The 25177-nt window shown below is 42.2% G+C and overlaps 1 protein-coding gene across 3 annotated transcripts in view; it reads left to right on the top strand.

The window, feature by feature from the left end:
- The window catches only part of NEK10 (NIMA related kinase 10), a 487142-nt gene that overhangs the window by 58430 nt on the left and 403535 nt on the right, over nucleotides 1–25177 (top strand). For all 3 annotated transcript variants that reach the window (XM_030205786.1, XM_030205778.1, XM_030205768.1), the window contains exons 4-6: nucleotides 1503–1636; nucleotides 8270–8368; nucleotides 12877–12961. In XM_030205786.1, the coding sequence (XP_030061646.1) occupies nucleotides 1503–1636; nucleotides 8270–8368; nucleotides 12877–12961 (318 nt within the window). The remainder of the gene's footprint in view (nucleotides 1–1502; nucleotides 1637–8269; nucleotides 8369–12876; nucleotides 12962–25177) is intronic.

Here is a 25177-nt window from a genome sequence, read left to right as displayed (position 1 = left end):
AGCCAAGCTCTGGTTCTTGCTAAGTTCCAGGTCCCACCAAACTCCAGATCTTGCCAAGTTTCAGCCAAGATCCAGGTCCCGTCAAGTTCCAGCCAAGCTCTGGTTCCTGCCAAGCTTCAGCCAAGCCCAGGTCCTGCCAAGTGCCAACCAAGTTCCTGTCCAACTCCAGGTCTTGCCTATTTCCACTCCAACCCCATTCCACCCCTGCCATTGGTGACTCTTCCGCTACTGGTGGGAAAAGCCCGACTTCTGGACCAACCCTCTCGACGGTCCAAGGGCTCACACCCGGGACTGTTACATTGATATCCTGGATGTTATCTCATTGGCCATTTATTGGCTCATGTGATCTGGCCTTTGAAATTTTCATTCTTGCTTCCTTTTAAATTGGAAAATAAATTGGATATGGCTGAGAGAGAATGTGTTTCTATGTAATTGTTGCTGCAACTTGAGAGTTGTGGTGGTTTTGAAACTGCACAAATTAAAAATAAAGTCTTGGTAATTTTTTTAAAATCTTGCATACAGCTTAGATTTTATTTAATAACATTTATTCTTTGCTGGGTAATTTTTAAAGGCATTGTCACAGGCAGAAAAACTGCTTCTTCTAAAGCATTCATGGGGGTGGGGGTTTGTTCTATTAAAACCCCCTTTCAAGTCCCTTATCACAGTAATTGTTGGAATAATCTTCAACTGAAGAACACCCAGCAATTTTAGGCCTCTAATTAATGTGTGCAAAGAAAGATAAAAGGTCTCCACAGGTGGTCAAAACCAAAACAAAGCAGCGGTGACAATCAGGAGAAGGACACTGTTCCAAAATAGAATGGCTTCATTCCAATCCAGATGCTGAACAAACATGTGGTGACCCAACACGGCCATGTTTCAGCTTAAAAGCCTGTCTCAGGGCTCAGAACTGATTGTATGCAGCTAAAGATATTCAGCACATCCAGCATAGTGATATTCTGAATGTTTACAGGCTTTTCTATTGAAATGTCATTTGGAGTCTACCAGTGAAATAAGTGAGTTTATATTGAATAATCCATTAGACATCCAGCTTGGATATCTTTTGCTGTATGTAATGAGTTCTGACCCCTGAGGCAATTTTTTAGACAAAACGTGGCCGCTTCAGGTTACCACACTTTTGTCCAGCATCTGGATTGGAATAAAGCCATTCTGTTTTGAAACACCTATGTTTTCAGCGTCCTTCACCTGGTTGTCACGGTCACCTCTGCTTTGTTTTTGGTTTTGGCCTCTAAATTCAGCCATTCCATTAGATATTGTCATGACACAATGACAGAAGGCTCTGTAATAACTGATTGAAGAATCAAGTCCAGATCGTGCACATGGCAGTGCTGGACCATAATTTCTCATTTTAATTGTAATTTGAGTGGGGTTGAAATCCAGCAAGTTACAAAGACATTGTTTAATACCTGGTTACATTATGCTACATACTATATTCAGAAATGTGATCTTAAAAGCATTCTCTGAATCTTTTAATGTGCTTGCAGCTACCAGCCATTAACACAGAGATTGCCCAAGGTAGTCACTCAGATTCTCAGCAACATTCCAGCCAGATTCATGGATGTAGAAGCCGTGGTTATTGGCAAGAATCAACTGAAGCTCTTGAACTTGACGCCTTCAGGTAATTATTTCCATGTAATATTAAATGCAAAGAAACCTTTGTGAATGGTTTACCATATTTTCAGTACTGAAAAAGGTGGCATATGAAAACTTGGTGGAAGACTGTCAATTCTCATGATTTTTCTAAGTGATTATCCAGTAGAGATGTGCACTTGTTAGCGTGGCATAAAAATGTAGATGGTAATTCTATAAGTGAGCACCTAATTGCAGGCATCTTGATGTGTGCCCAGAATAAGTTGCATATGCCCTTGTCACATTTAGGCACCCATGGTTTCCACCAGGTCTGTGACTGATATAACTGCAGGTTCCTAAATATAAGGCATACTGGTTTTGGGTTATGCTAGTGTTCTATAACCAAATCTGGGTTATATTTTTCTATATTCTTTTACAACTCTTTATGTAATTATTTGTTCATTGTTTTTATTTACATATGTTATATTTTTATGTAGACTGCTGATGTAGGCCAATTAGTTTAAACATGGCCCATGTTGAGTCATTTTAATTGTCTGGAAGATACCAATTAAAGGACCTTTGTGCATTATTGATTGTTCTGTTGTCACCTCCACTGTTTTTGTGATGTATTGCAACATGTAGAGTTGTGTTCTTCAGTTTCTTTTGCGTACTTTGCAAAACGCCTTTTTAAAATCCAGATACACAATCCAGCTTATAATCGAAAGAGAAAAACGCCTATATTGTGACCCAAATCGGGAGATGGGCGTCTTTCTCCCGTGGGCGCCCAAATCGGTATAATCGAAAGCCGATTTTGGGAGTTTCCAACTGCAATCCGTCATGGAAATGGGTAAAGTTGATGGGGGCGTGTTGGAGGCATGGTGAAGGCGGAACTGGGGCGTGGTTATTGGCCGAGGAGAGATGGGCGTCTTTAGCTGATAATCGAAAAAAAAGGCGTTTTTACCGCGATTTTGGGTCACTTTTTTTGGACCTTTTTTTTTCACAAACAGGTCCCAAAAAAGTGCCCCAACTGACCAGATGACCACTAGAGGGAATCGGGGATGACCTCCTCGGACTCCCCCAGTAGTCACTCAGATGGTCACTAACCCCCTCCCACAAAAAAACCCACTTTACAAACTTTTTTTCCAGCCTCTATGCCAGCCTCAAATGCCGTACCTACCTCCATGACAGCAGAATGTGTTCTATCCTCTGACAGCCTTTCCCTGGTTCTGATGTGGCTCTCGGGTGAGTGTGACACCTTTTCTGTTAAGGGCACTGCAGAGTCACATCAGCAATGCATTGTGGTGAGTGTAGGGTATTGGGTTCCGTGATTCCACTAGCTTGTGGAATGCTCATGATGTTGGTAGTTGGTAGGCTCTACTCCCATGGTGCTTTTCCCTCTGCTTACTGTGTCAGAGTGTGCCCTGTTTTGTTTCCGGTAGTCCATGAGGTAGTGGACATTTTTGTAAGCCAGTTTTAGATCCCTTTCACGTGTTAGCCATGCTACAGAATTTAGTTCTTACCTTGAATGTGGCTGAAAGAGGGCATTGTACAGCATTCTGCCAGCTCTGACCTACTGCTCATCTCAGTACCAGGGAGACTTGTTGCCAGTGGGGCACAACCTTTGATCTGCAGTTAACTGTGAGTAAGCGTGCTTATTCCAATAAAGGACGTTTTCGGAGAGATTAGTCTTTAGGTGTCAACTGGTGTGCCAATGTTATATAGCAGCAACAAGTCCTAGAGGCCTGCGTGTATGCAGGTCCCTGGAGCACTTTTAGTGGGTACCGCAGTGCACTTCAGCCAGGCGGACCCAGGCCCATCCCCCCCTACCTGTAACACTTGTGCTGGGAAATGGGAGGTCTGCAAAACCCACTGTACCCACATGTAGGTGTCCCCTTCACCCCTAAGAGCTATGGTAGTGTTGTACATTTGTGGGTAGTGGGTTTTGGGGGAGGGGGGTTGGGAGCTCAGCACCCGTGGTAAGGGAGTTATGCATGTGGGAGCTTTTTCTGAAATCCACTGCACTGACCTAGGGTGCCCAGTTGGTGTCATGGCATGTCAGGGGGGCGAGTGTACTACGAATCGTGGCCGCTCCCATGACCAAATGGCTTGGATTAGGACGTTTTTGAGCTGGGCATTTTTAGTTTCCATTATCGCCAAAAAAAACAAACGCCCAGCTCAAAAACGTCCATTTTTTTTGAAAATACGGTCTGTCCCGCCTCTTCACGTACCCGTTTTCGGACATAGAGGCCCTTGGAGATAGGCGTTTGCGTTCGATTATGCCCCTCCACATCAACTGGCTCACCTTTATCCACATGTTTATTCACCCCTTCAAAAAATGTAGCAGATTGGTGAGGCAAGATTTCCCTTGACTAAATCTATGTTGGCTTTGTCTTATTAATCCATGCTTATGTGTATGTTCAGTAATTTTGTTTTTTATAATAGTCTCTACCATTTTGCCCAGAGCTGTCATAAGGCTCGCCGGTCTATAATTTCCCAGGTTACCTCTGGAACCCTTTTTGAAAATTGGCATTATATTTTCCGCCCTCCAATCTTCCGGTAAAATACTTGATTTTAAAGATAAATGACATATTATTAACAATAGCTCTCTAAGTTCATTTTTTAGTTCTGTCAGTACTTTGCTATGTATACCATCTGGTTCTGGTGATTTGCTATGCTTTAATTTATCAAATTGTCCCATTACACCTTCTAGGTTTATAGAGATTTGTTTCAGTTCCTCTGATTCATCACCATTGAACACCAGTTTTGGTACTGGTATCTCCTCCACATCTTCTGCAGTGAAGACTGAAGCAAAGAATTCAGTCTCTCCACTATGGCCTTGTCTTCCTTGAGCACCCTTTTTAATTCTGTGTCATCTAGCAGTCCAGATGATCCTAATATAACTAAAAAAAAAAGTTTTTATTGTGTGTCTATGCCTCCAATGCAATCTTCTTTTCGTTGTCTCTCTTTGTCTTCCTTATCAGCACTTTGCACTTGACTTGCCATTCCTTATATGTTTACTATTATCTTCAGTTGGATCCTTCTTCCATTTTCTGAAGGATGTTCTTTTAAGTCTAATAGCTTCCTTCACCTCACTTTTTAACCATGCTGGCTGTCATTTGGCCTTCCTTCCACCATTTTAATAGGTGGAATGTATCTGGTCTAGGCTTCCATGATGGTATTTTTGAATAACATCCATGCATAATGTAAAGATTTGACCTTTGCAGCTGCTCCTTTTATTTTTACCATTCTCCTTTTTTTTATCATATTCTATTTTTTTGAAAGTTAAATGTTAACATATTGGATTTTCTCTTGTGTATTTACTCCAGTTATATCAAATCTGGCAGCAAAGATAGCAATTTTTTTTTATAAAGCAACAAAAATGTAAATAGATAGACAGGCTACTTTTTAAAAAGAGCTGGCTGTTAAGCAGGTTTTCAAACGAGCAAACTTAGGGGCCCTTTTACTAAGATGCGTAGGTGCCGTATGCGTGGCCAGGCAGTAATTTCATTTTTTACATGCCTACTATGCACGCCAGAAAATGTATTTTATTTTTTTGCGCAAGGCACTAACCAGGCGGTAATTGGCATTGTACGTGCACTGACAATTACTGCCCGGTTAAGATGTGTGACCTTACCGCTAAGTGAATGGGTGGCATTAAGGTTTCAGGCCCAAAATGGACGCGCTTGAATTTTCATTTTGCCGCACATCCATTTTCAGCCAAAAAGAAAGGCCTTTTTTGCAGGTGCGCTGAAAAATGGACCTGTGTGCGTGCAATACACACATCTACACCAGCGCAGGCCACTTTTCGGCGCACCTTAGTAAAAGGACCCCTTAAGCAGTTACATTCTTTTATGGTTAACCAAAGATAGAAAATAAAGCAATCTTTTTGTGAGCAACTAGTTTAAAGACACAGAGAATGAAGCAGTCATAACCATTTCAAACTTAAGTAGACTTATCCTTGGCAGAAGTTTTGCAGATATGCGTATGCTAAGATTCTAAACATGTATCAGTGTAGGGGAAAATTCTATAAATGTGTGCTATTCTATAAAGGCCCTTTACAGAATCTTACGCCTGCTGAAACCTGGTATAAATGCAGGTGTCCAAATTAAGCGTGCTGAAGCCCTATTCTATAACTATGAGGTCCTTTAACTAAGTTGCCATAAAGAGTGGCCTGCGGTAGTGTGGGTGCTTGTTTTTGATATGCGCTGGGCCATTTTTTATTTTTTACCATGTCTGGGGACAAAAGGCTTATTTCAATGGGGGCAGTAAATTGCAGTGTGCTTACACTTAAAAGTAGTGCATGGTTGTTTACTACTTGAGCCCTTATTGCCACCCATTGACCTAGCAGTAAGGGCTCATGCATTACACACATGGTACTCATGCAGCGCACGCCAATTTGGCCGCGCTGCCAGTTACCAGCAGAAACGCCCCTCATGGTGGAAAATAGAAAAATATTGTCTACCACAGGAAACAGCACACACTAACTTCAACATTACTGCTGTGTGGGCATGCTAACCAGGTGGTAGTGTCGATTTGGGATTCGCTACATGTGCAGTAGCCCTACTGCTGCTTTGTAAAAGGGCCCCTATCTGCGCTGTTGTTTGGAATACCCCTGACACACCTGTGGTCACACTCCCTTTTGAGTTACACACTAGTAGAGTTAGGTGCCATGCATTATAGAATACTAAGCAGCCAGATGTGTGCTTAAATCCTGCATAGTGCCCATTAACTTCAATAATTCGTTGTTGGCATATAATAATTGGTTGTTGGTATTTGAGGGTTTTTTAGTCGATGTACACCGCTTTGAGTGAATTCCTTAAAAAAGGAGCGAAATAAATCCAAATAAATACATTAATTTGTGCGCAAATCTGGATAATCTTAATAGAATAATTAGCCAATTGGCACCAATTGGCTTTTTAACAAACTATTATTGGCACTAATTGGAATTAATTAAGATGTACGCACATACATTTAGGCACTTGATCCACACATACATTTTACACGTGTCCTGAAAAAGGGGGAGCAGAAATGGGAGGGTCATGGGTGGTTTGGGGCAGATTGTGGGTTCCACACCTAAATTTAGGCGTGAGTATTTGCACTACGTTTCCCTTGGTGCAAATGGACGCACCTAAATTTAAGCGCAACCCATGGCACTTAAACACTATATTATAAACCACGCCTAACTTTAGGCATGGCTTATAGAATAATGCTTAAGCATTTTTTTGGTGCCAATTTATTAGGCACTATTTATAGAATTTACCCCTCTATGCTATGCAGTTAATGCAGAAATTAGCATATGCTAAGACAAGCCACCACAGTAACTGTTAGTGCATGCTAATTTCTGTGTTAATTGCTAAGGGCTCCTTTTACTAAGTGGTGATAAGCCTAACGTGGGCTTACTGCTCGCTAAACAGGAAGTACCGCCGGGCTACCAAAGCAGCCTGGCGGTACTTCCCAACTCTACCACACCGTCATTTTCAGCACTACAAAAATATATTTATTTTTGTAAAACCAGAGTGTACTCGGCAGTAATCGGGTAGTGCCACAGACTGCCCGGTTACAGTCATGTTAGTGTGGGAGCCCTTACCGCCATCTCAATGGGTGGTGATAAGGGCTCCCCCGCGAAATGGCCGCACAGAAAGTGCTTTACTTGCCTCACAACCATTTTCTGCAGGAAAGCGAGACTTCCCTTTTACCTGCTTCAGTAAAACACGCACCAATGCCAGTGCAGGCCCCCTTTTGCCACAACTTGGTAAAAGGGGACCTTAATGCACTTTAGTAACCTAAAGGATCTCTAAGTTTTCTGTTCTTCAGTTGTGGCCATGCATTCACTTCCTTAATTTGCACGCAAGTACATATTGATTTTTAAAATGTATGTATGATTTAGCTGATGCCTTTATCAGTTGCAGCTCAAGGCAAGTTACATTTAGGTACACCAGGTATTTTTCTGCCCCTGGAGAGCTAGCAGTCTTTTTATTTATTTATTTATTGAATTTTTAAATACAATTCCAAAACAAACTTTGTCAAGAAATATGCGAAATCTTTTAAGGAAACCAATACTTATGGGAACAGTCTAATGGGTCATTTTACTAAAGTGCGCTAATGGATTTAGCATTTGCTAATAAATTAGTGTGTGTTAAGTGACATGCAGCCCATAGGAATACAACGGGCTGTTTGGCATTTAGTGTATACTAAATCCATTAGCAGTGCAGCACACCTTAGTAAAAAGATCCCTAAGTTTGGGCCTGAGGCAATGGAGGGTTGAGTGGCTTGCTCAAAGTCGCAAGGAACCGCAATGGGATTGAAGTATGCATCCCTGGTTTCAGCCCTCTGCTCTAACCATTAGGCTGCTACTCTGTGATTTTTTTCCCCGTATTTTCTCCAGATAAAAAAATAATTGACATTGAAAATAAAGTTTTATCTATCCATAAACGTGACAAACTTAGATCTCTAGTCATAAATGAATGGAATGGCAGCTGCAGTTTCAAAAGCCACTGACTTTTAATATTGATCATAATTGTTTGGTCTATAGGCTGTTACATGACATCATGTTATTTCTATACAAGAAAAGTGTTTAATGCAGGAAAGAATACACTCCATCCCTCTTTGTGTATTTTGCATTTGCATAGAATTTATTTAAATTTCTTACCTTTATGTATTTTGTTATTTCCTTTCATTCTAGTGTAAACTACAACAATGAAAGGAATTTTAGCAAGCACCCCCAACACAAGCTATTTCTGGAAATATTTACAGCTCTGGTGAAGAACAGACTTGCCTGCAGGTAAGAACAGCTTTCCTAGGGTATAGGAAGGAAAAACCTCAGAAATGTTGTTGCTGTCTTTCTTTGCCAACTCTACGGCATTTTCAGACTGAAGTAAAGAGCTACATATAGGTATATTAGAAATTTAAAAATCTTGTAGAAATACAAAGAGTTGGATTTCATTAACAAAAATGGCATTGGAATAAAAGGAAAGGGAAAGAGGTTGAGGTTTGATAGACTGCCTTTCCGTGGTTGCAATCAAAGCGGTTTACATATTATATACAGGTATTTATTTTGTACCTGGGGCAATGGAGGGTTAAGTGACTTGCTCAAAGACGCAAGGAGATGGTATAGGTCTAAGATAAAAATATAATAGTCAGAAATATTGAGGGCATTTTTGATATGATGTCTAAATCTGAGTGTGGACATTTTGAGGAAAACATCCAAAAATCTAGTAGGGAACATGGTCATTTTCAAACTAAAAAAAAGTCCAACATTTTGTTTTGAAAATGGCCGTTTGCTAGATGTTTATGTGCTCAGTGTGTCTATCTTTTAGGAGCATTTTGAAGGAAACATCCAAGGGGAAAATGCACAAAAGCAAGCCATTGAGATGTATGGGGAGCCAGCATTCTTAGTAGACTGGCCACACAGACATCCCAGCAGAGCAGTGAGGCACCCTAGGGGGCGCTGCAGTGAACTTTACATAAAAGGTTCCAGCTACACAGTTCATTGTTACCCTCTTATATTGTATGGGGAACCCTTCAAAACCCACTAAAATCCTATTGTACCCAACTGTACACCAGTACAATAGCCCCTTTGTCTTCAGATGTCACCTATATGCCGGTACAGTAGGGTTTTGGTCAGTTTTAGAGGGCTCACACTTTCCACCACAAGTGTAACAGTTAGAGTGGTATATGGACTTGGGTCCCCTTCTGTATAGTGCACTGCACTGACCACCAGGCTACTCCAGAGACCTGCTTGCTGCTTTAATAGGACTAGCCATAATATCTGAAGCTCTCATAGAGGCTGGTATGTACTGTTTCTTTCACATGTTTGGGGGTAAGGGTGGGAAGGGGTCTTTGGCTCTCTCCAGTGATCATCTGGTCATTTAGGGCACTTTTTTGTGAATTAGTCATGATTGAAACAAGTCTAGACCAAAAAGTCTAACTTTTAGCCCTGTATGTTTTTGCTTTGTTCCGTTATAGAAGAAAAACATCAATGTTTTAGGAATGCCCAATTCCTGTCCCCATCATGCCCCCTTGTGATTTGCACACATTGCAGAAAAGAACGTCTCAAATCTGAATTTTGAAAATCGCAATTTGGATTTCCTAAAAACGTTTTCCTAAACGTCCAAATGCCTCTTTATGTCATTTTTGAGACATTTTTCTCTTTTGAAAATGGGCCCCATTATCTTCCTATACAGGATCAGAAATCCTGAATGAGGATTTTGAAAAAATAAGAGGAGGAGGTCAGGAATACAGCTGCCCTTTTAGTCTCTTTTCTCTTTCTACACAATAGGGAAGCTATTATGGGTAACCTTGGATTTGGTATGTGCATTAGGCAGGGCACACAAATATATTTTTATGGACTAGTTTGAGGACACAGCCAGGGCTAACAAAACTAGAAGACCGGCTGGCACACAATCCACACACTCAATAAACTTTTAGATGTTTGTTAATGTGGTTGCTGTATTTTTTAATGTGGATATATAACTCTAAAAATTCCAATAAAGATGGAACAATTACCCCCCAACCCAGTCAATAATTCAGTCCACACTGTTTAATGTGTTTCCAACTGTGAAGAGTTTACTGTAACTTGTATAGACAAACAATTGGAGTAATGTTCCACCAACTATGTACAATGCTTGTATATTCCAGGTAAAATAATAGTACAAATAACACTTAGTTTCTGTGTATTTTTCTTCCTGATGATTCTTCTCACTATCAGTCTTTAGAATAAAAGGTGCCCCATATTGTTCCAGCTGGAACTTATAATATCTCCACTCCATCGTACCTTGCTTGCTCCTCCTAGCAGTGGTGAAAGGTCTGGGTCCTGTACCTGACATTCCCTTGATCTGTCCAGCAGGCGTGCAAGCTCTTAGGCAGGTTCCTAGTCCTGGCTCTCCTAGGTTGTGACTATGCCAGTCAAACACCTGGTGGATAAGTTGATCCTGCAGCTAGGAGTTAACAATTATTCAAGTCCCCTTTGCTAGATGGTAAGGAAAGGCTATAGACTCTGGTTTTATGGTGCTCTGGGTAACAGAACCCAAAGACAAAGATACTCCCCTAGGCTGGGTATTTATTACGGTTCTAGTTTTCCTTCCAAGGGCTGTATCCTCCTTCCCTGTCCCTGCCCTTTTCTGGAAACAGCAGGGGTTAGGAAATGGTCAAAACTGCTTTATTCTGTTAGAGTGCTGAATGTACTGGTACAGCTGCACAGGCAGAACCTTAGTTGTCTCTATGTAATGCATTTATATTTCATGTCTCAACATTTTTCTTTTCTGAGAGAGAATTCAAATATTTCCTGATGTCTGTGGGTGGACTCAGAAGAGGAGAAAACAGTTTGCTTTTTTGCTAGATGTGTTTTAAGATTTCCTTGCCAATGTATCATCTGGATTGAAAACAAAGCTTTTTTTGTTTTTGAACCCTCTCAGTTAAGGTTTTTTTTTCTTTTTTTCTAAATGGGAGAGGAGTAGTAATTATTGTCTGTTAGCTGGTAGTATGGCCACTTATATTTCGGTTGAGGGTTTTACTTCATCTTCTTTCTTTTTAACTTGATCCAGCTTCTTATCTTAGTTCTTCTTGGGCCTCTTTAATTTAGTAGAAATACCTAGTTTATTTGAATGTAACTTGCTTTGAGCTATCACAGAAAAGGTGTAATCTAAAGTCTATTTATTAAAAAATAAAAACCACCAATAAGAAAAAATGGCAAATGGAAGAGAAAGGGGAGGATGTGGGCATATGAGGAAGGAGAAAAGAGGATCAGAAGGGCCATAGGTGAGACAGAGATCTACAAGGCTAGAAAGAGTTAATGGTCAGATTTAGGATTCAGAGGGAGTAACGGATAGATTGGATAGATGGTTGTATGTATGGGAGTGACAGGAGTGGGAAGGTTGGAATGAGGGTGATGGAAGAATAAAGAAAAACAAACAGAGAGGTGAGAGGCAACCCCTCCCCCTTAACCCCCTCCCCAAAAAAAACAATGCATGAGAAATATGAACTTAAGCTCTATGGTCACCTTCATCCAAATTGAAGCCTGCTAATACCAGGGCTGCATTACAAAGGGCCCAGAAGCTCAGTCCAAAAGCCTCAGCTACTCTCATGGAAGGGGAAGAAAGAACAAAATCCCTCCCACAATAAGTGGTTTTGTATTCAAAAATAACATTGACACATTAGACTCCTGGTACATTCCTAACAGAGAACATATTTTCCACATACATACATATTTCTTCTCTCTAAGTAGCAAGGTTAGTGATGCTCCTGAAACCACACAAATCAAGGATGCCGAACTAATCTCCGAGGCTAATTATTTTTAAGGAATATTCTTACACAGTAAGTGATATTCTACCTTCTACCTTCTATCTATCTATCTATCTATCTATCTATCTATCTATCTATCTATCTATCTATCTATCTATCTATCTATCTATCTATCTATCTATCTATCTATCTATCTATCTATCTATCTTTATGTGTGCTTGTGAAAGGGGGGGGAGGAGAAGGGTATAGGATATAGGATGACCAGTGATTGGGAGAAGAGTGTAGAACAAGATAAAATGACTCAGAGGACTGTTGAGAGAGATGACCAAAAGGGGTGAAAGTGAGAGAAACCAGAGGATGTAAAGAGAAGGCTACATAAGGGAGGGAGAAAGAAAGTAAATTAAAAACTGCAGAAAAAAGGAGTAGGATGGTGGTGAGGCAAGGAAAATTACTTAAGACAGAGAGGGGGAAGGACTGGAAGGGAGATGGGAGATTAAACTGTATGAGTAAAGGAAGGGTAGAAGGGGGGGGGGGGGGGGGGGGATAGAGACTGGAAGAAAGGTTGTGGAGATTGTATGAGGGTTGGGCACAGGAAATAAAATCAGAGGCAGGCATAGGAGACCAGTAGGAAGGAAGATGAGAGAAGAATAAATAAAGTGTGAGTAAGAGAAACCTTGAAAGTTCAAGAAAGCATAAAGGAAAGAAACAAAGAAGAAAAGAATGTATCCAGATGCACAGTACAAGTTTGCAATTGGTTATTTAAAATGTGAAAGATTAACAATGTTTGGCTTTTCTGCTTGTTGCATTTTTATTCATTTGGATTTCATTTACCACTTTTCATTGGTATAATGTAGAACTATACAGATTTATACAATTACATCATAGAATGGCATCAGACTCTTCAAGGCAATGCGACAAGGTTTTCTAAATCTTGTTACAACATTTACCACTGAGCAGCTACAGGAGACCTGGGACCATGACCATAATAACAGTTCTATTGTTTTGTTATCAGAAAGACTATTTTTTAAAAAAATGTTCTTTCTTTTACAGAGAGTGGGTTGACCGAGCACCATCAATACATTTTCTGAGAACCTTGATCTGCCTGAGGTTGTTAATGCGGGATCCATGTTATCAGGTTGTTTTTGTACATGTTTTCAACCTAAAACTAGAAAAAAGATTTAAAGTATTGATTTGGTAAAATAAGTCACTCTGTAAAAATGACACTGCAGAATCATCTGGCTATTTCCCTAGTACCCGTCATGCCAGATTTCTCATTGAATTAGCTGAAATAAGAATTTACTATTCTCAGCCACTAGTGACTGACCCCAGTGACTGAACATATGACAAATACCATAGGAGTCAACTTTTCAAAATGAGTGGGGGTGCTAAACTCAATGGAAATGACCTCTCTCTGGACACAGTCAAAGAGTTTGTTCAATATTCGGGGTGCCCATAGCACCCACCGAGCTGTCTCCTATGGACAATATAAAAGCAATTAAATTGAGCAGAGTACATGGGCCCTACAGATATTATCTGCAATTAGATTCCATGTTTCTATGGTGGCATGTAAAGAAAATGCTGAGGAGAACCAGGATGGTTTTATGCTAAGGAAGTAGCTTGCGGTAGAAATCAGCTGGCAGTAAATGCCAAGACACCCATAGGAATATAATGGGTGTCTCGGCGTTTACCGCCAGCTAATTTATACCGCAAGCTAAAGACACTACTGCAGCTTAGTAAAAGGCCCCCTATATGCCATCACATTAGGTGCCATTTTACAGAACAGCACATAGCTGGAAGAATGGCATTTACGTGCATATGTGTGCACATATGCATGAAGGGAAGCTCAGGAATGAAAGGGCATAAGATGGAGTTAGAAGGTGATAGATTTAGAAGTAATCTAAGGAAATACTTCTTTATGGAAACTATGGTGGATGCATGGAATGACTTCCTGGTAGAGATGGTACAGGCGAGGACTGTGTCTGAATTCAAGAAAGTGTGGGACAGGAATGTGGGATCTGTTAGGGGGGAGAGGAAGAGAGAGTAGGATCATATGGATGGGCAGACTGGATAGGCCGTATGGCCTGTATTTGCTGTCGTTTTCTCTATTTCTATGTATTCAGGTGCTCTCAGCAACTAAATCTTTGCATCCACCTTATGGATTTATCCCCATACAGGGAAGGTTTATACAGGGGTCTAGGTAGGAGACTATTTTCTAAAGGAAAGTAAGTGTCTTCTTTCCTTTATAGAATACTAGCATAACCAGGTATATAAGCACGGACACTTAGACCAGCCATAGAGCTGGTGAAATACTCATGCCTAAATTCCAGAGGTATAATGTGTATCTTACAGTAGTCTATAAGTTACGGAGTCCCGTTCTACTTCCCCTCTGTATATGTGCCTTTTGAAAATATTTGCTATCCAAGATCTGTGCATATTTACAGAATAGTACTATTTTGCCATGCATGTAAATATTAGCACCTATATTATAGAATTGCCCCATATATAGTGCCTGGATGAAATTTAGTTATGAAGAATTTGCTATACCGCTTATCAAAGCTAGCTTTCTCCCAGTGGTTTATGGAAAGACATTTGTAATTAAAAAAAATCCCAAAACTAAAAACTGCTTATAGATTTGAGCTGACCCCCTCATTCTAGAAGATGGCTCCAAAATGTAAGTGGCATTTATAGAATACTAGTACATAAATGCAAGGGGATATTCATAGGGGTGGGACCAACATTTACACGTGTAACTTACAGAATGCTGTACATTACATGCCAAAGAGGCACATTTAGGTGCATGCATTTTTGCTAAGAAATCAGTTGACTTTCACAGCTAATATCTTGCAGTCACTGAAGCAAAAATCAGTTTGTGTCAAAGGCAGAAGACTTTGAAGAACATCAAAATGTACATGTCTCCACTAGCCATTCCTATCAACAAGGCGTCTGGTAGAGACATCAGTAACATCTCTGTGTCATGTGCCTTCCTAGAGCCAAATTAATAGTCATTTAAAAAAAAAAAGATGATCTTCCAGATGCTCCTGCAATTGCTGAAGTACAATTTGTTCATAAGATCATAAGAATAGCCATAGTGGGTCAGACCAATGGTCCATCTAGCCCAGTATCTTGCTTCCAGCAGTGGCCAATCCAGGTCACAAGTACCTGGCAGAAACCTAATTAGTAGTGCCATTCCATGCTACCAATCTCAGGGCAAGAAGTGGGTTCCCCCATGTTCATCTTAATAACAGACTTGTCCAAACCATTTTAAAACCCAGATTCGCTAACCACCAGTACCACATTCTCTGGCAATTAGTTCCAGAGCTTCACTATTCTTTGAGTGAAAAAATATTTCCTCCTACCCAGTGTTATAGAATAATAGAATAGTGTGCAGCCAGATGCAAGCGCAAATCCTAATTGGTGCCAAATTAACATGAATAATTGGTTGTTAGCATCCAGTTATTGATGGCTAACAGTTCAGTAGCCAGTTAAGTTATGCATGCATCTCAGAAGTGTGCCCAAATTTGGGTGCATTTATATAGAGAGCCTTGGGGGACAGTCAATATTTTTGGACTATAATTACTAGTGCTCACAACAGGATATCATTTTTGTTTTAAGAATTAACATAAATAATGTTCAGCAATCATTAACATCTAAGAAGGAAACACTAAATAAATCATACAATATACTATATATAAACTAAAAGACATTTTTATATTAGGCTAATATCCTTAATACTGTAGCAAGTTTTACATTATTGAAAAACTCAAAAACACTAAGATGGAGTCAGCAGTCCAGCAGCGAGAGGGGTGCTATTTTGCATTGAGTGTCACATGTATGATTATCTCCCAGTTGGTGAGATGTCATATGTGTATGCCTGATGCAAAGAGCTCCTAGCTCTCAGAGAACGTGTCCGTTCTCTTGAGGCTAGAGTAGCAGACTTGGTGGAGCTGACGAAGACAGAGAGGTACATAGAGGAGACCTACAGGGATGTTGTAGAGAAGTCCTACCTCCAGTCTGGTAGCCCCTGTGCTACCTTGGAGGAGGGAGGTCTCCTAGAAGGAGAGCATCACCCTGGTGAAGTAGGAAGTACTCCTGTAGCCAGGACCTGCCCACCAATGGATGTACTATCCTCTCGCACCGAGGATATGTCTCCAAGTGCTGCCTATAGGGAAGGGTTAGGACAGCTGTTGTAGTTGGTGATTCGATCATTAGGCATATAGATAGCTGGGTGGCTGGTGGATGTGAGGATCACATGGTGACTTACCTGCCTGGTGCGAAGGTGGCAGACCTCAAGCTTCACCTAGATAGGATTTTAGATAGTGCTGGGGAGGAGTCGGCTGTATTTCCAATTACATAGGAAAATGTGGGAGAGAAATTGAAGCCAAATTTAAACTCTTAGGTAGAAAGCTCAAATCCAGAACCTCTAGGGTAGCATTTTCTGAAATGCTACCCATTCCACGCGCAGTGCCCAAGAGACAGGCAGAGCTCCAGAGTCTCAATGCGTGGATGAGATGATGGTGCAGGGAGGAGGGTTTTAGATTTGTTAGGAACTGGGCAACATTCTGGGGAAGGGGGTGCCTAATCCGAAAGGATGGGCTCCACCTTAACCAGGGTGGGACCAGGCTGCTGGCATTGGCATTTAAAAAGGAGATAGAGCAACTTTTAAACTGGGGGAAGGCCGACAGTCGCTCAAAAGCACATGGTTCGGGATAAGGTTTCTTTCAAAGATATCTCCAGAACAGGGAAGCTAGGGTATCCTGATAGTGAGGTTGCAAAAGAGACCATAGTAGGTCAGGTGTCCTTAAATAAAAATAAAAAAACAGACAAAAGATTGCAAATTAATACTGTCAAGTGCTGAGCATGATGTAAAAAGGAACAACAAGCATAGTTTGAAATGTCTATATGCGAATGCCAGGAGCCTAAGAAATAAGAAGGGAGAGTTAGAATATATTGCACACATATGAAAAATTAGATATAATAGGCACCTCTGAGACCTGGTTGAAGGAGGATAACCAATGGGACACTGTCATACCAGGGTACAAATTATATTATAGTGATAGAGTGGATTGAATTAGTGGAGGGGGAGCATTGTATATTAAGGAGAGCCTTCAATCAAATAGATTGAAAGTTCTGCAGGAAACAAAACACTTCTTGGAATCACTATGGATTGAAATTCCATGTGTAAAGGGGAAAAGGATAGTGATAGGAGTGTACTACCGTCCACCTGGCCAGGATGAACAGACGGATGCAGAAATGTTAAAGGAAATTAGGGATGCAAACAAACTGGGCAACACAATAATAATGGGTGATTTCAATTACCCTAATATTGACTGGGTAAATGTATCATTGGGGCACGCTAGGGAGGTAAAATTCCTTGATGAAATCAAGGACTGCTTTATGGAACAGCTGGTACAGGAACCGACGAGAGAAGGAAAAATTCTAGACCTAGTCTTTAGTGGAGCACATGATCTGGTGCGGGAGGTAATGGTGCTGATAACCGCTTGATAACAGTGATCATAATATGATCAAATTTGATATTAGCTTTGAAGTAAGTATACACAGGAAATCAAATACGTTAATGTTTAACTTTAAAAAAAGAGACTATGAAAAATGTGAAGAACGGTGAATAAAAACTTAGGGTAGCGGCTGCGAGGGTCAAAAATTTACATCAGGCGTGGATGCTGTTCAAAAACACCATCCTGGAAGCCCAGGCCAAATATATTCCGCGTATTAAAAAAGGAGGACGGAAGACCAAACAACAGCCGGCATGGTTAAAAAGTGAGGTGAAGGAAGCTATTACAGCTAAAAGAAAATCCTTCAGAAAATGGAAGAAGGAACTGACTGAAAATAACAAGAAACAGCATAAGGAATGTCAAGTCAAATGCAAAGCGCTGATAAGGAAGGCTTAGAGGGACTTCGAAAAAAGATTGCATTGGAGGCCAAAACACATAGTAAATTTTTTTTTAGGTATATTGAGTAGAGAGGTATATTAAAAGCAGGAAGCCGTGAAAAGAATTGATTGGACCGCTAGATGATCGAGGAGTAAAAGGGGCGATCTGGGAAGACAAAGCCGTAGCGGAGAGATTAAATGAATTCTTTGCTTAAGTCTTCATCGAGGAAGATTTGGGTGGGATACCGGTGCTGGAAATGGTATTTGAAGCTGATGAGTCGGAGAAACTTAATGAATTCTCTGTAAAGCTGGAGGATGTAATGGGGCAGTTCTACAAACTGAAGAGTAGCAAATCTCCTGGACCAGATGGTATTCATCCCAGAGTACTGATAGAACTGAAAAATGAGCTTGCGGAGTTATTGTTAGTAATATGCAATTTATCCTTAAAATCGAGCGTGGTACCGGAAGATTGGAGGGTGGCCAATGTAACGTCGATTTTTTAAAAAGGTTCCAGAGGAGATCTGGGAAATTATAGACCAGTGAGTCTGACATTGGTGCAGGGCAAAATGGTAGAGACTATTATAAAGAACAAAATTACAGAGCATATTCAAAAGCATGGATTAGTGAGACCTTGAGGGGCATAATCGAACGCGAACGCCCATCTCCATGGGTGTCTATCTCCGAGAAGGGGTAGGTGAAGGGGCGGGACAAACCGTATTTTAAAAAAAAATGGGCGTCCTTCTTTTTCCCGATAATACGGTTTGTGCCAGCCAAATGCATCGGATTTGGACGGGTTTGAGCTGGGCGGTATCGTTTTTTCAGTGATAATGGAAACCAAAGGCGCCCAGCTCAAAAATGACCAAATCCAAGCCATTGGGTCGTGGAAGGGTCCAGGATTCATAGTGCACTGGTCCCCCTGACATGCCAGGACACCAACTGGGCACCCTAGGGGGCACTTGTAACAATTAAAAAAACAAAGCAAACTATCTCTGAAGTTCATAGCTCCCTTCCCTTGGGTGCTGAGCCCCCCAAATCCCCCCCAAAACCCACTCCCCACAACTCTACACCGTTACCATAGCACTTATGGCTGAAGGGGGCACCTAGATGTGGGTACAGTGGGTTTTGGGGGCGGTTTGGAGGGCTCCCATTTACCACAACAAGTGTGACAGGTAGGGGGGGATAGGCCTGGGTCCACCTGCCTGAAGTCCACTGCACCCACTAACAACTGCTCCAGGGACCTGCATACTGCTGTGATGGAGCTGAGTATGACATTTGAGGCTAGCATACAGGCTGGAAAAAAAGTTTTTAAAGTTGTTTTTTTTGGGTGGGAGGGGGTTAGTGACCACTGGGTGAGTGAGGGGTGGTCATCCCCGATTCCCTCCGGTGGTCATCTGGTCATTTAGGGCACTTTTTGGAGACTTGTTCTTGAAAAAAAAGGGTCCAAAAAAGTGACCCAAATTCGCGCTAAAACGTCTTTCTTTTTTCGATTATCGGCCAAGGATGCCCATCTCTCCTTGGCCGATAAACACACCCCAGTCCCGCCTTCACCACGCCTCCGACACGGCCCCATCAAGTTTAGCCATTTCCACGACAGATTGCAGTTGAAGACGCCCAAAATCGGCTTTCGATTATACCGATTTGGGCGCCCACGGGAAAAAGACGCCCATCTCCCGATTTGGGTCAAAATATGGGCGTCTTTCTCTTTCGAAAATAAGGCGGAAAGTCAACTTGGACTTAGTGAAGGGAAATCTTGCCTCACCAATCTACTACATTTCTTTGAAGGGGTGAACAAACATGTGGATAAAGGTGAGCTGGTTGATATTGTGTATTTGGATTTTCAGAAGGCGTTTGACAAAGTACCTCATGAAAGACTCCAGAGGAAATTGGAGAGTCATGGGATAGGAGGTAGTGTTCTATTGTGGATTAAAAACTGGTTAAAAGATAGAAAACAGAGAGTATTATTATTTATTGCACTTGTATCCAGTGGTGTGCTGGTAAATTTTTAACAACATGCTCTCTCCCCGGTCCACCTCGGCGCCCCCCCCATCCACCTCGGCGCCCCCCCATCCACCTCTGTGCACCCCCATCCACCACTGCGCCCCCCCCCCCAAAAAAAATTGCAGAGCTGGCTATACCCGGGGGGGGGGGGGGGGGGGGGGGGCGGGGGGCGGCGGCCAACACATTACTCTCTCCAGGAAAAAAAAATTAAATGATCCCAGGTTCCAATCTAATTCATGTTTAATATGGGATAAAATGCCATAAATAAGTAAACATAAACTTTTAACGTTCAGCACCTGATTCTCAAAGTGGACATATTCCAAACACTATAATGAAAATAAAAATTTTTTTTTCTATCTTTGTTGTCTGGTGACTTTGTTTCTCTGATCATGCTGGTCCAGTATCTGATTCTGCTGCTCTCTATCTGTTCCCTTGACTCCGTTTCCAGGGCTTCCTTTCCATTTATTTCGTTTCTTTCTTTCTTTCTTCTTCATTTCTTGTCCTCCGCAGACTTGACTGTACAGTGGATCCAGCTTCTGCCTATTTTCTCCATCCATGTGCAGTTTCTCTCCTCACTTCCTTTTCCCTCATCTAATCTCCTTCCTCTATCTTCCCTCCATGTCCAGCATTTCTTCTCTCTCCCTTCCCTCCCCTCCATCCATGTCCAGAATTTCTCTTGCTCTCCCCTCCATCCATGTCTTGAAACTCTCCTCTCTCCCCTGCCCCTCTCTATCCATCCATACCCAGCAATTCTCTTCTCTCCCCTGCCCCCTCTGCCCATCCATGCCCAGCAATTCTCTCCTCTGCCCATCCATGCCCAGCAATTCTCTCCCCTGCCTCTCTGCCCATCCATGCCCAGCAGTTCTCTCCCCTGCCTCCCTCTGCCCATCCATGCCCAGCAATTCTCTCCCCTGCCTCTCTGCCCATCCATGCCCAGCAGTTCTCTCCCCTGCCTCCCTCTGCCCATCCATGCCCAGCAATTCTCTCCCCTGCCCCCTCTGCCCATCCATGCCCAGCAATTCTCTCCCCTGCCTCCCTCTGCCCATCCATGCCCAGCAATTCTCTCCCCTGCCCCCTCTGCCCATCCATGCCCAGCAATTCTCTCCCCTGCCTCCCTCTGCCCATCCATGCCCAGCAATTCTCTCCCCTGCCTCCCTCTGCCCATCCATGCCCAGCAGTTCTCCTCCCTCCCGCTCCCATCCATGTGTAGCGATGTCCTTTGCCCCCCCATCCTCCCCTGCCGCTCCCATCCATCAGTTCAAATTATCTGCCTCGAAGCGCCGCATTATTTAAGGCCTGCCTGCTGCCCGTCTCCAGCTGCCTTCCCTGCTTGCTTCTCAGGCGTTCGGTTCGCGCCCTTAGTCCCGCCGCGGGAAAAGGAAATTACGTCAGAATGATGTCAGAAGGCGGGACTAAGGGCGCGAACCGAACGCCTGAGAAGCAAGCAGGGAAGGCAGCTGGAGACGGGCAGCAGGGCTTTAAATAAGGCGGCGCTTCGAGGCAGGTAATTGAACTGACGGATGGGAGCGGCAGGGGAGGATGGGGGGGTGAAGGACATCACTAGACATGGATGGGAGCGGGAGGGGAGGTAAGCATGGCGCCCTCCTGCCATGCTTACCTTGTGCAATGGAGCCGGCTGACCCTGTACAACAACCGGCTCGCAAGAGCTGTCAAAATTTAACAAGCGGCTCTTGCGAGCCGGTGCGAGCCGGCTCCAGCACACTACTGCTTGTATCCCACATTTTCCCACCTATTTGCAGGCTGAATGTGGCTTACAACGATCTATTATGGCATTGCCATTCCAGGGTAGAAAATACAGTTGGTAGGGTTAAATGGTCAGTATTCTCAATGGAGAAGGGTAGTTAGTGGGGTTCCCCAGGGGTCTGTGCTGGGACTGCTGCTTTTTAACATATTTATAAATGACCTAGAGATGGGAGTAACTAGTGAGGTAATTAAATTTGCTAATGACACAAAGTTATTCAAAGTCATTAAATCGCGGGAGGATTGTGAAAAATTACAAGAGGACCTTACGAGACTGGGAGACTGGGCATCTAAATGGCAGATGACGTTTAATGTGAGCAAGTGCAAATTGGTGCATGTGGGAAAGAGGAACCCGAATTATAGCTACGTCATGCAGGTTCCACGTTAGGAGTCACAGACCAAGAAAGGGATCTAGGTGTCTTTGTTGATGATACATTCAAACCTTCTGCTCAGTGTACAGCTGCAGCTAAGAAAGCAAACAGAATGTTAGGTATTATTAGGAAAGGAATGGAAAACAAAAATGAGGATGTTATAATGCCTTTGTATCGCACCACTGTGCGACCACACCTCTAATATTGTGTTCAATTCTGGTCACCGTATCTCAAAAAAGATATAGTGGAATTAGAAAAGATCCAGAGAAGGGCGAAGAAAATGATAAAGGGGATGGGAAGACTTCCTTATGAGGAAAGGCTAAAGTGGCTAGGGCTCTTCAGCTTGGAGAAAAGGCGGCTGAGGGGAGATATGATAGAGGTCTATAAAATAATGAGTGGAGTGGAATGGGTAGATATGAAGCATCTGTTTATGCTTTCCAAAAATACTAGGATTAGGGTGCATGCGATGAAGCTACAATGTAGTAAATTTAAAATGAATCAGAGAAAATGTTTCCTCACTCAACGTGTAAACTCTAGAATTCATTGCCAGAGAATGTGGTAAAGGTGGTTAGCTTAGCGGAGTTTAAAAAAAGATTTGGACGACTTCCTTAAGAAAAAGTCCATAGACCATTATTAAATGGACTTGGGGAAAATCCACTATTTCTGGGATAAGCAGTATAAAATGTTTTGTACTTTTTAGGGATCTTGCCAGGTATTTGTGACTTGGATTGGCCACTGTTGGAACAGGATGCTGGGCTTGATGGACCTTTGGTCTTTCTCAGAATGGCAATACTTATGTACTTATGTACAATTATCAGAATATAAGATGTGCTGATGTGGAGGAGTGGCCTAATGGTTAGTGCAGTGGATTGCCAACCTGGGGAACTGGGTTCAATTCCCGTTGCTGTCTAACAGACAGCAGTGTGTTGAGATCCTGGAAAACCAGGTTGAAGTTCTCTCTGCAGCTCCATGTGACCCTGGGCAAGTCATTTAGCACTCCATTGGCCAGGTACAATATAATACTAGATTGTGAGGCCATTAGGGGCAGTACCAGTACCTGAAAAAGAAAATTGTAATCCGCTTAGTTCTAGGCAGTATGTAAATCCTGAAAATAAATAAATAAAATATGGGATTTAGTAAGCTTTATACATGAACAAATTGGGAAATAAACCAATAAGATTGGTTTAAATAACCCAGTGTTTTTGATAGTTCGCATTTGTGGGGACTTATTTTGCCAGTGTTTATTGTGAGCCATGTAGAGGGCATCCTGCTTCACCAGGCCTGAGGAGAATTTTGCTCATTGTCTCAGAAAGTGCCTCACGTACTTGGTTGTAGCAAGCGCTCTGGGATAGAACACCAGCGCCTCTCCACTTGTGCTTGTAAATGTACAAAATATCAGCTCTTATGGAATAAATTCAAGGGGGTTTCACATGGGTGGAGCATAATGGAAACATGTTCGATGCTTCCACTTATGCACACAACTTGTGCACTTCTTTGCTGCATTGAGGCATCTAAAGTTATGTGAGGTCTATAGTAGGTGTAATTGTGAGCATGTAAACATAAGGAGTACCAATGCCCGGTTAGATTAGTACGCTATAATGGAATCTGCATACCACACAGTGGCGTACCCAAGGGTGGGCCCAGGCCCACCCACTTTTGGCTCAGTTCCACCCAGTAGCAGCACACCTATGATGTGGCTGGCAGGGATTCCCAAGCCCCACCAGTCAAAAACTCCCAACAACTGTCCCTCCTGCATACCTTGTAAATAGCAGATCTTTGCCTGCAGTGAGCAACGACTGATACATACTGCTCGCACCGGTCCTACAGAAGTTGCATCAGAGGGTAGGCTGTGGGGCCAACATGAGCAGTGTGTATTAGTTGCTGCCGGTGAAAATCTGCTATTTAAAAGTTATGCGGTGGTGGGGGGGGGGGGGGGATGTTTAAGAGACCATATATTATGCAGGTGAGAGAGGAAGAGACCAAATCATTTGTGGGAGAAGGCGGAGTTCTTGTGCCCACCCATCATGGGCCCAGGCCCATCCAAAATTGGGTGACTGGCTACATCCCTGGTACAACATGCATCAGGGTGCCTCATATAAAAAACCCACTTACAGTATAAAATTCTTCCCACAGTGCTTTGTAAAAATCTTTACATCCTTGTACCTTTTTCATGTTAAAATATGCAAATCAAAAGGGCTCCTTTTATAAAGTGGTGCTACCAATTAACATGCACTGAATGCAAAGAAGCCCATGGGAATTGGATAGGCTTCCTCGCATTCAGCAAGTCCTAATTGGTAGCGCTGCTTTATAAAAGGAGTCCAAAATGTGTTATGTTTTTTTTCACTGATCAGTGCAACATATGCTACACTTTCAGTGTGAAAGAATGATTATAGAAATATTTAAAAGGTAATTAGGAAACTAGGTGGCTGGTACTACCAACATATGTTTCCCTTTCATACATAGAATTTCTAAGTATAAATTCATCCGGATGTGAAAAATGTATAAGGTTGTGATGACTTTCATAGGGCACTGTATCTTCTCTGAAAGAAACAAACATGAATTGAATTTTGACTGCGCTCTGTCTTATATTCTGTAGGGGAGGAAGTGATGAGGGGAGCACTGAGTGCTTGGGAGCTGCCCGGACAAATGATACACAAATAAAGGTGCAGCTCTCTTTGTGAGGGAAACTAACAAGGATGGGTAGGGTCAATTTAAGCTATTTCTGTTTCTGCTCTGGAATCTGTGGATTGGAGTGAAGCCTTTTCTACAGGAAAAAGGTGGAAGTGTTAGGATCATCAGACGCAGGGTTCGTTTTGCAGTCTTGTCTATCTTCTATTGTGAGCAACTCTTTTTGTAACGAAAGATGCATCTTATTAACTACGGTCTGTTTTCACCTGTTTTCACCTGTATGCACCTTAGTCCACAAAATCATTCACAGTGAATCCCCTGCATACATGTCTGATTTAATAGACCTGCCACCCAGAAACGCTAAAAGATCATCCCGAACCTTCCTCAATCTCCATTTCCCTAAGTGCAAAGTCATAAAATATAAAGTACTGCACGGATCAACCTTCGCTTACATGAGCACGCAATTCTGGAATACACTACCACGCAACCTGAAAACAATCTACGAACTAACCGACTTCCGCAAACTACTGAAGACTTATCTCTTTGAGAAAATCTACTGCAAGGATCAAAACACATGAAGTCCATACACACTAATAGATACGCATCAATACACTCTCTTCTGAATTCTCTTCCCCCATATCTTCACCACTCTTAAAACTCTACCCACAGACAAAATTGTAGACCTTTATGTTCCCTGATACTGTTT

Source organism: Microcaecilia unicolor, chromosome 1 (genome assembly GCF_901765095.1).
Source record: "Microcaecilia unicolor chromosome 1, aMicUni1.1, whole genome shotgun sequence".
In the NCBI taxonomy this organism is placed as follows: Eukaryota; Metazoa; Chordata; class Amphibia; order Gymnophiona; family Siphonopidae; genus Microcaecilia; species Microcaecilia unicolor.
Note: the sequence above shows the minus strand (reverse complement) of the source record. Positions and strands in the feature narration are given on the sequence as shown.